At 47.2% G+C, this 13,247-nt stretch overlaps 2 protein-coding genes across 2 annotated transcripts; both read left to right on the top strand.

Annotated features, from left to right (window-relative positions):
• The first annotated feature begins 3,645 nt into the window (after positions 1 to 3,645).
• On the top strand, positions 3,646 to 5,322 carry LOC139824995 (uncharacterized). Its single transcript, XM_071797543.1, has one exon. It carries the CDS (start codon positions 3,646 to 3,648, stop codon positions 5,320 to 5,322), a length of 1,677 nt encoding a protein of 558 aa, XP_071653644.1.
• Positions 5,323 to 5,344: 22 nt separating this feature from the next.
• On the top strand, positions 5,345 to 8,701 carry LOC139824994 (uncharacterized). Its single transcript, XM_071797542.1, has one exon. The coding sequence runs from the start codon at positions 5,345 to 5,347 to the stop codon at positions 8,699 to 8,701; it is 3,357 nt and encodes a 1,118-aa protein (XP_071653643.1).
• Positions 8,702 to 13,247: the final 4,546 nt, after the last annotated feature.

Here is a 13,247-nt window from a genome sequence, read left to right as displayed (position 1 = left end):
CGCAATTATATTGTAGAAATTGTATATATGTATTTATATAATTTAAAATTTAATAATATATATTGTAAATGCGATAAAAATATATTGTAAATATATTTTTATCGCATTTTGCATACAAAAATAATTTCGTGCAGACCAAGACAAATTTTATAGAAACTACTGCCTATACCTTAAAATTCCACGTGTCGATCGTGGAAAAAGGGAAGGTACAAATAACCGAAAACAGCACAACACAATGTATTAAATAATTAATAAGACTTAGGGCCGGTTGTTCCAACCTGTTGGTAAACTACCTAATAGTTAAATCATATATATGTCTTTGTTTATCCATTACATTAGACAAAGATGGACATATGATTTAACTATTAGTTAGCTGACCAACAAGTTGGAACAACCGGCCCTTATTGGTTTATTAATTTGACAATTTTTTTTACAATTTTTTTTTTTTTATGTTTTCCTGGAATGCATTTTGCCTCATTCTCAAACGGATGTAATATACAATCGCGTAGGACAAAATATCACAACCGTGTTCTTTACATGGGAAAGCAAAGTTGTATGTTGCTAATATGTCTTCGAGAGTTAAATCGAAAACATCTAAGCATGAGGCATGCTTTGCGAAACATGCTTCAACATGCCGTATAAGATCAAAAAATTTTAAATTGGGATGGATCAACCCACCACGGAATTTCATAGTAATGAGTTTAGAAACAGAAGATGCGCAGGCAGAATTTGACCCCACAGCTTTTTGACAAATTTTGCATGCACCATATTTTTTTAGGACCTGGTTGCATAAATATCCTGAAAGTATGTGCAATATAATCGGGTTAGTATGTTGACAAACGCAAAACATGTATACCAAAAAGCGAAGAAATTTAAGCCGCTTGCACAATAGGCGACAGCGACAAAGTTGCCGACAAAGCTTTGTCAGCAATTTTGTCGCTGTCGCTATCGCTATTGCTATCGCTATCACCTATTGTGCAAGGGGCTTTACAAGCAAACTTAAGCATACATGTTGTTATATTATGTACATGTATGCTTAACTTGTCCCAATTGCTTAATTGCTTTAAATTGTGTTTGAAGTTGAGCAAATAGAGAGAGAGAGAGATTGTGTAGGTGCAGCCACCTATATATTTCATATTGCGGTAGGTCAGGCCGCGCTGTATGCGTAGGACGGTGAAAATGCGCGCAATAGGCGCCGACCGCGTTGCGTCCCAGGCGGCCCGGCGCGAGGGCGTTTGCGCGCTTGCGTGAGCATGTTGGGAGGGGCGCGCAACCCGGGCGAGCGAGCATTCGTCTTTCGGATGTCTCGCGGCACACACACGTTGCGACGTTCGTCGAAATAAAGGACACGAGCCCTGTTGGAAATTCCTGCAACGATTCCGAGGAAAGGCAGCCATATTGGAAACATTCGAGAAGGCCTTTTCAGGAGGAATACGAGAAGCCAGCCAAAAACCGAGGAAATATCTGATTATGGCTTGGTCTGTAAGGCCATTTGTAATTTTCAGTACCTCTCATATGACGAGAACTTCAATTCAAAGGTAACCGTTTTCTCACATTCACGAGTACGGACGTTAGACTCTCGTCTAGCGTCACACAAGGGATCCGCAAGGGATCTTTATTGCTCGAGCGGTTACGAATTTCAGCTTGCCGACATATCGAGAGGGCAAGCTGAGAGGAAAACTTCCTCGATGATCGAAGAGTTGTGCACAATTTGTCTCGAGTCACGTAATATATGAGTTCATTTAACTTTTGTAAATATTTGTCGGTTGCAACCAAATTCTTCTTACAAAGTAAAACATGTAAATAATTCTTTAACTTGCGTGCGTATAAGACAGTGTGATAAACCAATACTTTCAGATATTGTGTAGTATATAACATTTAAGTACTTTCGTACAAGCGTCGATTTACAATTAAATCCGACTACCGTGCATTGCGATAATATACATGAACTTTCGTTTGCGTTTCGATACATTCTATTGAGATATTCTTTAACCGCGAGTATTCTGTGAATTGGTAGTAATGTCTGAATACCTGTCTGTTCGGCGCTCGCCTGTATATATTAGATGTCCGTGTCATTAGTAATTGTTGTACATATTAGTTGATAAGTTGCGCGTACAATTAATGTACAAAATCGTATTTCGTGACTCGCGCGAGACGTTGGCGGATCGCGACAGATAGCAACACTCGCGCGACTCACCCGACTCGTGCTGCCCGCCCACGGGTGGCCCGTAATTATTTGGAACCATGAGTACTCGCTCCGGCCGCTATTCGCAGGTGCGCGAGCCGAGGAGTACCGTGGGGGGATTCGCTGTTCAAACGTGGACTCGAGAACACATCCGTCTTGCTCTCGCACTGTTCGGAGTAATCGAGTGAACTCGCACTTTCGGAGCTCGACAAGTCGTGACCGTGATCCCGGGCCTTGAGTGCTTGCCTCTTGCACATGTGCCTGCTATATTGCCTGCTTGACCGTATTGCACGTTTTGCCTGCCTGCCTGCTGCGGCACGTGAGTGCCTGCACATCCTAGCCTGCTGCACGCTTTCCGCTCTCCATCACCACAGGGAGGACCGGACGCCACGAGGCCACCACGAGAACATCGGGCAACGATACGATGAGTCGCTTTTCGCTTGCTATTGCGCTTTATTCGCCTAATTAAAATTGTGAGGGGATTGCCCCTCTGGTCCTTCGAACCACGAGGCCTCATTGACCGATCGCAAATCCGGGGCGATTGACACCCCCCCGAGCATTGGTCCTTCGAGCCGGATTTTTCTTTCTCGCGTCTAGAAGCTTCCGCCGACCTTTCGCGCGATGCATTCGGAACTCCGCATAAGCATTCGTCATTGCATTCGACTAATCGGCGTGCGTTATTGTGGTCTCGCTTGCGTGCGGGCCATTATTCGAACTCTTGCATCGTGTGATCGGCGCGTGCCCCCTTGCCCTGCGTGATATCTCTCGTCCTTCGTCGCACTCGGCACGTTGCGACAAAGATATCCGCGTAAGGGTAATTGCTTGCGCGCGTGCTATTACTCGACCATCTCGTTTGGTTCATTAATCGAACATTGATCTCGCGGTCCATTGGGACATTGAAATCGGATAATCGGTGTGTGCCTTTCGCGTGGTATATCTTGTCCGCGCGTCGCATCGGCGCGTCGCGGTGAATATATCCGCGTATTCGTTGTTCTCGCGCGCACGCCATTACTCCGATCTCTCGAGCTAATCGCAGCATAATCGTTGCGGATTTTGCATTTGGAAAATTAATTGCGAAGGGCGATCGACTATTCGTGACCCTTTCATCGCCATCAATCTTTGTTTTCGAGCTCGAGTCGTCCGCCCCCCCTCGACCTTGGCGAGCGGCGCGGCTTTCGCTCATTGTATTGCTTGTTTGGTCTTCGCATTCCGGAGCGAGACATACTTCTTGCGTTTGTTGTGCTGGCTGCCACCTGAATTCTCTCGACTTTCGAACTCGTTACTTCGTTCGTGCGTTGTGTATCGTTGTGTACATATTTCGCTACCGGCTGACGAGCATAACACGGATTGCGTCGCGCGTTCACGAACGACCCTCAATTTGAGACAAGTACATCTTGTACTCCGATTTCGAGATGACTCGAGGCAGCAGCGCGCGGCGCCGCGAGCTGTGCATTCGGCGCATGCAGGAAGTGCATCAATATTCGATGCTTGCGGTAGACAACGTGGCCATGAGGCCAACCTTCCTTGTTCGGTATCCGGCGGTAGCGCAATTAGTTCAGGATTTTGAGGAGGCCCACCTCCAAATAATCCAAGACGCTACGGATGAAGAATTCGCCCAAGAAGACGTGATACGTAATGACTTTGACACAATGCGGTTTGCGGTAATAGGGCGTTACGAAAGCTTCGTTCCCGCGCGGGAGACCGACGAATCCGCGCAGGGCGCGCCGCCGGCGCATCACTCCGCGATTAAATTACCGAAGATCGCCCTTCCTCAATTCAACGGTGATCTTGACAAATGGCCGTCGTTTATCGCGCTGTATAACCAGGCGATCCACGAAAATCGCAGTGTGTCCGCGATCGAGAAATATCAATACTTGTTGGCCTCGCTATCGGGGGAGGCTCTCGGCGTGGTGAGAAACCTGCCATTGACCGCGGAAAATTACGAGATCGCGTATGATGCGCTTCGGGAGCGCTACCAGAATAAGCGCAAATTAGCGACGCAGTACTGGCGTTCGTTCGTACACGCCAAACCGTTGGTTGCGGATTCCGCCGAATCCCTCCGCGCGTTACTGGACGTGTTCACCGAGAACACGCGCGCCCTGAGTATGCTGGATTATCCGGTCGACGGGTGGGACTTTATGCTGCTTAATCATTTACTCGAAAAGCTCACTCCCACGCTCCGGGAGAAGTTCGAAGCGGCCCACATGACCGTGGAATCGCCGCGGTATGATCAATTAACGAGATTTCTAGCGGGATACTGCACGGTTCTCGCGTCGGCGTCGAGCTCTTCGGCACAGCCGAGTAAAAAGAAGGCCGCGTCGACCACTTCGCTCGTCGTCCAAAACGCCGCGTGCCCTAAATGTACGGAGCAGCATTTGCTGGCTAAGTGCCCCGTTTTCCTGCAGTTCTCGGTCCGGGAGCGGCACAATTTCGCTCGCGAATCGGGACTCTGTCTAAACTGCCTCCGCGTGGGACATAACTTGAGGAATTGCTCTAGCCCGTTTACCTGCCGGCATTGTCAGGCGAAGCATCACTCGCTCCTGCACTTCGGGCAGGCCGGCGTCCCATCGCTCGAGGCCGCCGCGGCGGTCACTCCAGTCGTGGAGAGCCCCGCGGCTCCGGCGGATACGGGCGATAAACCGATCGTCTCCATGGCGAGCATTTCGAATCGCGTAGTCCTGCTCTCGACGGTTCGTGCGGAGGCGCTCGACGCTCACGGCAGCGCCTTCCCGGTTCGTATATTGCTCTATAGCGCGAGTCAGGCGAATTTCGTCACGGAAAGTTGCCTTCAACGGGGCGGCTTTGCTCGGGCAAGGCATCGTGCGACGGTGATGGGCGTTGGCGAGACGAGGGCCGCCACTACGAGGGGCCTCACCTCATTCGTATTCCGGGTGCGAAATGAGACCGACATTCGATTTCCGGTGGAAGCCACCGTGCTTCCTCGCATCACCTCGCCGTTGCCCGGTAGCCGTGTCGATTCCAAACCGTGGGATCACCTGCGAGGGCTGCCCCTCGCAGATCCGCAGAATTTTATTTGCCCGGCTCCATCGATATCCTGCTGGGGGCGGAATCCTTTGTGTCCGTGTTGCGCGACGGTCGGCGTACCGGTAAAATCAGAGAACCGGACGCCTTTATAACACAGCATTCGGCTGGGTTTTGATGGGCGCGGTCTCTCCTTCACTTCACGTACAACCCGTGCACTCCTTCGCCACCACTATCGAGTCGATTGACGCCGCGGTGGGGCAGTTCTGGAAATTGGAGGTTGTTCCCGAATCCATCCCTTGCTCCGAACAGGATCGGCGTTGCAGGGAGATATTCGACCAAACCACCTATCGCGACCATTCGGGTCGCTTTGTTGTCTCATATCCTTTCATCTCGGACCCCCCTACGTTCGTAGATTCGCGACCGGTAGCCGTCAATCGACTGCGTGCACTCGAGCGTCGTTTCAGGTCTAATGGGGAGTTTCGAGAGGGCTATAACGCGTTTATGCAGGACTATTTTGATAGCGGCCACATGGAACTGGCAAGCGATCCCTTTCCCGCGGACGGTCGCGTGTACTATTTGCCCCATCACGGGGTTTACAAGCTGGACAGCGCGACCACAAAGCTTCGCGTAGTTTTCGATGCTTCGTCGAAATGCCCGAACGGGCTATCCTTAAACGATACCTTGCTTAGTGGCCCGAAATTGCAGCCCGACATAGTCGCGGTTCTACTTCTCTTTCGCGCGGAGCCCGTGGCCATTACCGCGGACGTAAAGCAAATGTTTCGGCAGATCTGGATCCACCCGGAGCATCGCAATTATCAGCGCATCGTCTGGCGCTTTTCGGAATCGGAACCGATCTTCGATTACATACTCACGACGGTCACGTTCGGTACCACGGCCTCTCCGTTTCTGGCGAATTATTGCTTGCTCAAATTGGCTCACGACAATCGGAGTAAGTACCCGTTGGTGTACGCGGCGCTGATCGAGTTTCTCTACGTGGACGATGTCGTCGTCAGTGTCCGCACCGTCGAGAGAGCTGTTGCGCTCCGCGATCAATTGCTCGAGCTTTTTCGGAGTGCTGGATTTGAGTTGCGGAAGTGGGCGAGTAGCCACCCCGCCGCGATGGGTGGCCTCGATCCGGAAATCTGTAGTCGGAGGACGCTTTCCTTCGAGTTGGCCGACGATCAAACGCTTATGGTTCTGGGTCTTCGTTGGCACTCGCAGTCAGACAGTTTCGGGTTTCAGCTAAACCCTCTGACGCGAGGATGCACTAAGCGAACGATACTGTCGGAGGTAGCAAGCATATTTGATCCATTAGGATTCTTGGCGCCGTTGACTTTTACCGCAAAACGATTGATCCAACGGTTGTGGACCTTGAAGCTCGAGTGGGACGACGAACCCTTATCAGATGTTCGCCGTCAGTGGGAACGATATAAATCAGAGTTTGCCGCGTTGGCTCCCCTGCGAATACCCCGTACCTTTCCCTCGGGCGCGAACTTTCGGCACGAATTGCATGGTTTTTGCGATGCGAGCGAGCAGGGATATGGGGCTGTCGTGTACTTGCGTACGGTCGCTCCGGCGGAGACCGGGGTCGCGATACTTTGTGCGAAATCTAAGGTAGCTCCATTGCGCGCTATTTCCCTTCCACGTTTAGAGCTCTGCGCTGCGTTACTTCTCGCAAATCTGCTCGCGTACGTCCGCCAGGTCCTGCAGGGACACATAGAGATCGACGCCGAGTACGCCTGGTCCGATGCCCGGGTGGCCCTGTGTTGGATCCGCTCTTCCCCGCATCGATGGAAGACCTTCGTCCGCAACCGCGTTGCTCGGATACAAGACAAGATCCCGATCTCGGCGTGGGGTCACGTGGCCACCGAGCTCAACCCAGCCGATCACTGCTCCCGTGGGCTTTTCCCTCGCGAACTCGTGGCCAATTCACTGTGGTGGAGAGGCCTTGAGTGGCTCATGGACTTCGAATCGCGCACCGAGCCGACACTTTCTGAGGAAACTCTCCCATGCGAGGAAGAGCGGATCACAGCCCTCGTCGCCTGCGATCTCCCTCATTCTATACTTTCGCTATTAAATAAGTTTTCGTCATGGAATAAGATTTGTAGGATTATCGCGTATCTTCTAAGATTCGCCCGTCGATCCGGGGCCAAGTCGGTGCCCGCGACCTTGGCCGTGGATCAACTCGAGGCGCAGTCGGCGCTACTAGTTGTAGTTAAACTCGTCCAATCGATTTCCTTCAGTGAAGAAATCGATCAATTTCGAAACGGGAGGAGGCTGCCCAAGCCGTTTATTAGACTCGCCCCCTTTCTTGACCCAACGGGTGTTCTCAGGGTGGGCGGCAAGCTCACCCACTCGGGGCTGACGCTTGAGGCCAAGCATCCTGTGCTCCTCCCCAGCAAACACCGACTTACCGAGCTCGTCATCGAGCAGACACACCGTACGCATCTGCACCCGGGGAGACGCACGCTTCAGTATTTGCTCGCCCAGCAATTCTGGATAATCGGGGTTCATCGCGCAATCCGCCGCGTCTTAGCCGATTGCTATATGTGCTTCCGAGCAAATCCTCGCGCTCTCCAGCCTCCTATGGCCGATCTCCCGGCCGACCGGGTTAATGCAGTCAAAGCGTTTTCAATCAGCGGTGTAGACTTCGCGGGGCCGTTCTCGATCGTACCCCGCCGAGCTCGGGGAGCCTCCTCCTTCAAGACTTATGTATGCCTGTTCGTTTGCTTCACAACTAAGGCGACCCATTTAGAAGTCGCTCTTTCATTATCTACAGACTCCTTTCTCGCTGCGCTGCGACGCTTCGTATCCCGTCGCGGACGCTGCTCACTCTTGTACAGTGATTGCGGAACGAATTTTGTGGGAGCAGCGCGAGAACTCGAGCAACACATGTGCCACGCGACGGAGCGAGAAAGGATCCAATGGTCCTTCAATCCTCCCTCTGCGCCCCATTTCGGGGGCCTCTGGGAGTCGAATGTTAAATCGTTTAAAACCTACCTTCGACGAGTGGTAGGGGATCAAACCCTTTCGTTGGAGGAGTTCACGACGGTCCTCACCCAGATAGAGTCCGTCCTGAACTCTCGACCCCTCTGTCCGCTGAGCACCGACCTCTTGGATTTGGAAGTCCTATCGCCCGGACATTTCTTGACTATGGAGCCTCTCGTGGCCGTCCTTTCGCCCGACCTGACTCCGCTGGCGACGAGTCGCTTAGGCCGGTGGCAGCTGGTACAGCGGATGCACCAGGATTTCTGGAAGCGCTGGCACAAGGAGTATCTCCATACTTTACAGCAGCGTCCCAAGTGGTGGATCTCCGCCAATCCGCTCACCGTGGGCTCGTTGGTACTTATTAAGGACGATAACGCGTCCCCGTTGCGCTGGAAATGCGGCCGTGTAGAAACGTTACATCTCGGTAGCGATGGTGTCCCGCGTGTCGCCACGGTTCGGGTGGCGGACGGCTCGATCTTGCGTCCCCTGGTGAAGCTATGCCCCTTGCCGACGGGCACACCACGGGCCGCGGATTCCGAGTAAAACAAAAAAAATACAAAGCATTGTATTTTGGTGGGCGGCATGTTCGGCGCTCGCCTGTATATATTAGATGTCCGTGTCATTAGTAATTTGTACATATTAGTTGATAAGTTGCGCGTACAATTAATGTACAAAATCGTATTTCGTGACTCGCGCGAGACGTTGGCGGATCGCGACAGATAGCAACACTCGCGCGACTCACCCGAGTCGTGCTGCCCGCCCACGGGTGGCCCGTAATTATTTGGAACCATGAGTACTCGCTCCGGCCGCTATTCGCAGGTGCGCGAGCCGAGAAGTACCGTGGGGGGATTCGCTGTTCAAACGTGGACTCGAGAACACATCCGTCTTGGTCTCGCACTGTTCGGAGTAATCGAGTGAACTCGCACTTTCGGAGCTCGACAAGTCGTGACCGTGATCCCGGGCCTTGAGTGCTTGCCTCTTGCACATGTGCCTGCTATATCGCCTGCTTGACCGTATTGCACGTTTTGCCTGCCTGCCTGCTGCGGCACGTGAGTGCCTGCACATCCTAGCCTGCTGCACGCTTTCCGCTCTCCATCACCACAGGGAGGACCGGACACCACGAGGCCACCACGAGAACATCGGGCAACGATACGGTGAGTCGCTTTTCGCTTGCTATTGCGCTTTATTCGCCTAATTAAAATTGTGAGGGGATTGCCCCTCTGGTCCTTCGAACCACGAGGCCTCATTGACCGATCGCAAATCCGGGGCGATTGACACCCCCCCGAGCACTGTCTATAATAATAACATTCATTCGTGTTCCTCAAAGTCTGATTATATTAAGCGTTTCTTCTCCTATCTATTTGTGTCATTAAGTATTTCTTACGATTCGAGGAACGATCTTCCGTTTATGTGTTTTTTATATATATATAATCTTGCGTGCGTTCATTACTTTTCGAAACTTATTATATGTTTTCATACCAATTATTGCAAGCGATATTGGAGTCCTCGAAACGAGAATTAGTGTGTCAATCCAGGATTATTAATTCAACATCTCTAACGAATTGTTGAACTTACAAGTTCTAACGTTTCTTTATTGTCTAACTCGTTAATAGTGCAATTAATTCTATCAAATTAAAGAACATTATTTTTAGAAATATATCTAGTTAAGAGTAATTAAATTGACACACTGATTCCACGCATTTTTATTGCTTTATTTGCTTTAAACTAATTTTGCTTTGTTTCTTCACATATATATCTTATGCGTTGTATGTTCAAATTAGAATGATTTCCTTTTCTCGATATAGATTAGAATTGTTGCTACTTTATTACTGTAATTTAACGAGATTTGATAAACCAAGATACGTCTCACTTTCACAGAATTGTCGAATTACAATACAGGATCAATTTTCACATATATAATTATTAAAAAATAGAGAAGTTACGAATATCAAGGAAAGGATCCGTTCATATTAATCCTCTTATTTATTTTATTATATTTGATATGATTTATGTTTCTTATAACTCAGAACATTTATATGTTTTATTGTACGAATACTGGTAAGGTTTTGTGGCAGTTTTCCTTACCCTTGCAACAAATGTTGGTATTCATTTAAGATTTCTGCTATTTAAAAGTTTCTTTTATTCAAATAAATAACGATACACAATCTCTCTCTCCAAACAAAGATTCGTTACATTTGTTCCTTCCTCATCTAAATCACGAGACCAGGCTCGTGCGCGAGCTTGTACCAAACAAATTGTCTCAATAAAAAGAAATGAATCGAAGATGAAGAAGAGTCCACTTCAATAGCGATTGAATTCGATATCATATTGTATTCAGATTCATAATTCATATTATATTTAGATGTAATAATTTTAATTCGGACTTATTATATTTACACATAGAAAGTTTAAAAGCAATTCTTTGTACTGGAATGATTGCTAAACAAAGCTGCTACAATAGAGTAAGACGTGTTAGTATGTTCTACAATTATATAACGTTCTACAGTTCTACAGTTACATGCACCTATGTATGTTCTACAGTTAGTATGTTCTACGGTTACTTACGTATGTTTTACAGTTAGTATGTTCTACAGTTACCTACGTTAAGTTAACAAAAGACGGACTGGCTTAAGAAAAACTTAATTAAGACAGAAACCTGTAACGTAATAAACTATACAGTCTATAGTGGGGAAAAGGTCAAAATCATATTTGATGAGATCGTCGACCTCCCATTCTTCGTGTTCTAAAGCTGCGTCCAATTTTTGCCGAATTTCATCACGATACTTAGCCATTTTTGTTTTCGACTTTTCGCCATTTAAAGCCTTCAGATCAATCAGGGACACTATGATCTTTGGCTCTGATTTTTCCACGATGGTACAATTACCGTACTTAGGAGGTTTAATTACGCTATAAACTGAGAGCAATTTATAAAGCTGTAAAAATGTAGGGCAAGTGGGTTGATCGTTACATCCTGCTGCCTGACGGATCGTGCCGAAAAATTTCTGCAATAGGTAAGTTATAAATCAAGAGACACAGTAGTGCTTGCGCCAAATACACGCGAAGGAAGACCGCACCGTGACTCTTTTACGCGACGCGACGAGTTGTGAGTAACTCGAGATGTTGAGATCTCAATAACGAGTGAACGGATCAAGTTCTAACAATAAGTAGGCTTGATCGATAGCTTGGGGTCGATTTATAAAGAAGAGTGTTTTTATTTTTCAGTACATATTACATAATCATAAATTATACAACAGTGTTTAAGATCTACGTATTATGCACTGACCAATAAACGTAATTAAGTTACAATTATGAATTATAATCACCTCCAGATTATCTTGGTTCACTTTGCCGGTCAACAAATATTTGAAATCAAATTTTTGTATAAGATAATGGCACATATCCATGGTAGATTTTAACGATACCCTTAATCCGTCAGCTGTTTCCACCGTTAAAAATTCGTCACGACTTATTTTGCCTGTGAGTACATTAGACTGCCAATCGTTCAACCACTGTAGAGAGTCTTGTAGTATTTGAAAGATTAGTGTTGAGAAATGTGCGTGTGCTACCTTACAGTAACTATCGATTATTTTATTTATTTTAAGATCACAAGGAGTATATAAGGAGTAAATAAAGCGAAGCAAGATTAGAGACTACATCGAGGATCGAGAACGAGGACTACGACGAGGATAAACAAATTACCTTAAAGTCCGGAGATTGGGGTGTCAAATTTTCGTTCGGCATTTTACGATTTAAAGCATCAAATGTATCATTCATACGTTTACAAAAATTAATTGTTTCCTCGCAATCAGTAAGTGCTTCACATTTTTTAAATAAGTAGAAAGCTAACCCTTGCGCGACAGAATTACTGAAGATCTATGATATAAAGAAGAATAACATTAAATTGCATCGGATAAAGATAACGTACGTTGCGTGCTCGGATCGTGGCATTGACACAACGAGGACAGGACTGGGTGTGATATTTACAAACGAAAAAATATTAGATTAATAATTTGTACAGCAAATCGAACATGTGAATGGAATGCATATGTCGAGATACACAGAAGGGCATATTAAAATGTTTAAACAATGACCATAGGTACGCGGTATACTTGAATTTCAGTGATGGCCGAGGCTACCCACCGGCCGGGGCTACCTCCCTTTCTTCTATAGATACCTCTGCAATAACTTTCCCGTTCGCATCATGTTTGACGTATTTTCTGAGAATATATTTCTCTTCAAAATGTTCCTCACAAACATAATGCGAAAACGTCAGTTTCTTGCTAGGAATTGCGGCTTGCCATTTTTTGAGCCGTTCAGTATGCGTTGGCACTTTAAAAACCGACCGTTTTATTTTCAGGCTTTTAAAGCCTGTTTTGCATTTCGGTACAATGCACGGTTTTGTCATTACGTCAAATTATAGAACGCGTGCACTGTGACGAACTATTTAACGCAATGACAACACAGGTTACGTATTTCAAATTGCGTGTCAAATCGACATCCCTCGATAGCAGCGACACCACAAGAAATGATATTGGAGTCACCCCCACCACCGAAATTCTATCGAGTTGAGAGACCTGTATATAAGACCGTGATCACGGTCAAAGTGCCAACGCATAGTGAACAGCTCAAAAAATGGCAAGCCGCGATTCCTAGTAAGAAACTGACGTCTTCGCATTATGTTTGTGAGGAACATTTTGAAGATAAATATATTCTCAGAAAGTACGTCAAGCATGATGCGAACGGGAAAGTTATTGCAGAGGTAAGTTCCAGAGTTTCCTTAATTCATTTTAATTCATTTTAATTCATTTTTTTGCAATTCATTGCTCACGTAACCGAATGCTGTACGTTTTATTCTTGTTTTGCTGTTGAAGATTGCATATAAACATCCTCGTCTATACGAATCAGCCATTCCAACCATATTCGAGAACAATGAGCAAACTGTCGAATCAATACAAGAGTCTGACATCGTCAATGCTTTAGGGAATCAGGTTGCAGCGTCTCCAATACATAATTCGTCTAAAATTTGTTGTAAAAAAAAATTGTCGAAATTGATAAACCAATAAGTCTTTATTATTTAATACATTGTGTT

Source organism: Temnothorax longispinosus, unplaced genomic scaffold (genome assembly GCF_030848805.1).
Source record: "Temnothorax longispinosus isolate EJ_2023e unplaced genomic scaffold, Tlon_JGU_v1 HiC_scaffold_75, whole genome shotgun sequence".
Classification (NCBI taxonomy): domain Eukaryota; kingdom Metazoa; phylum Arthropoda; class Insecta; order Hymenoptera; family Formicidae; genus Temnothorax; species Temnothorax longispinosus.
This window is presented reverse-complemented; position numbering and strand designations above follow the sequence as displayed.

Bases quoted from the DNA above. Each gene is read 5' to 3' on its own strand.
- LOC139824995 (XM_071797543.1), top strand. From the start codon at position 3,646: ATGCAGGAAGTGCATCAATATTCGATGCTTGCGGTAGACAACGTGGCC.
- LOC139824994 (XM_071797542.1), top strand. From the start codon at position 5,345: ATGGGCGCGGTCTCTCCTTCACTTCACGTACAACCCGTGCACTCCTTC.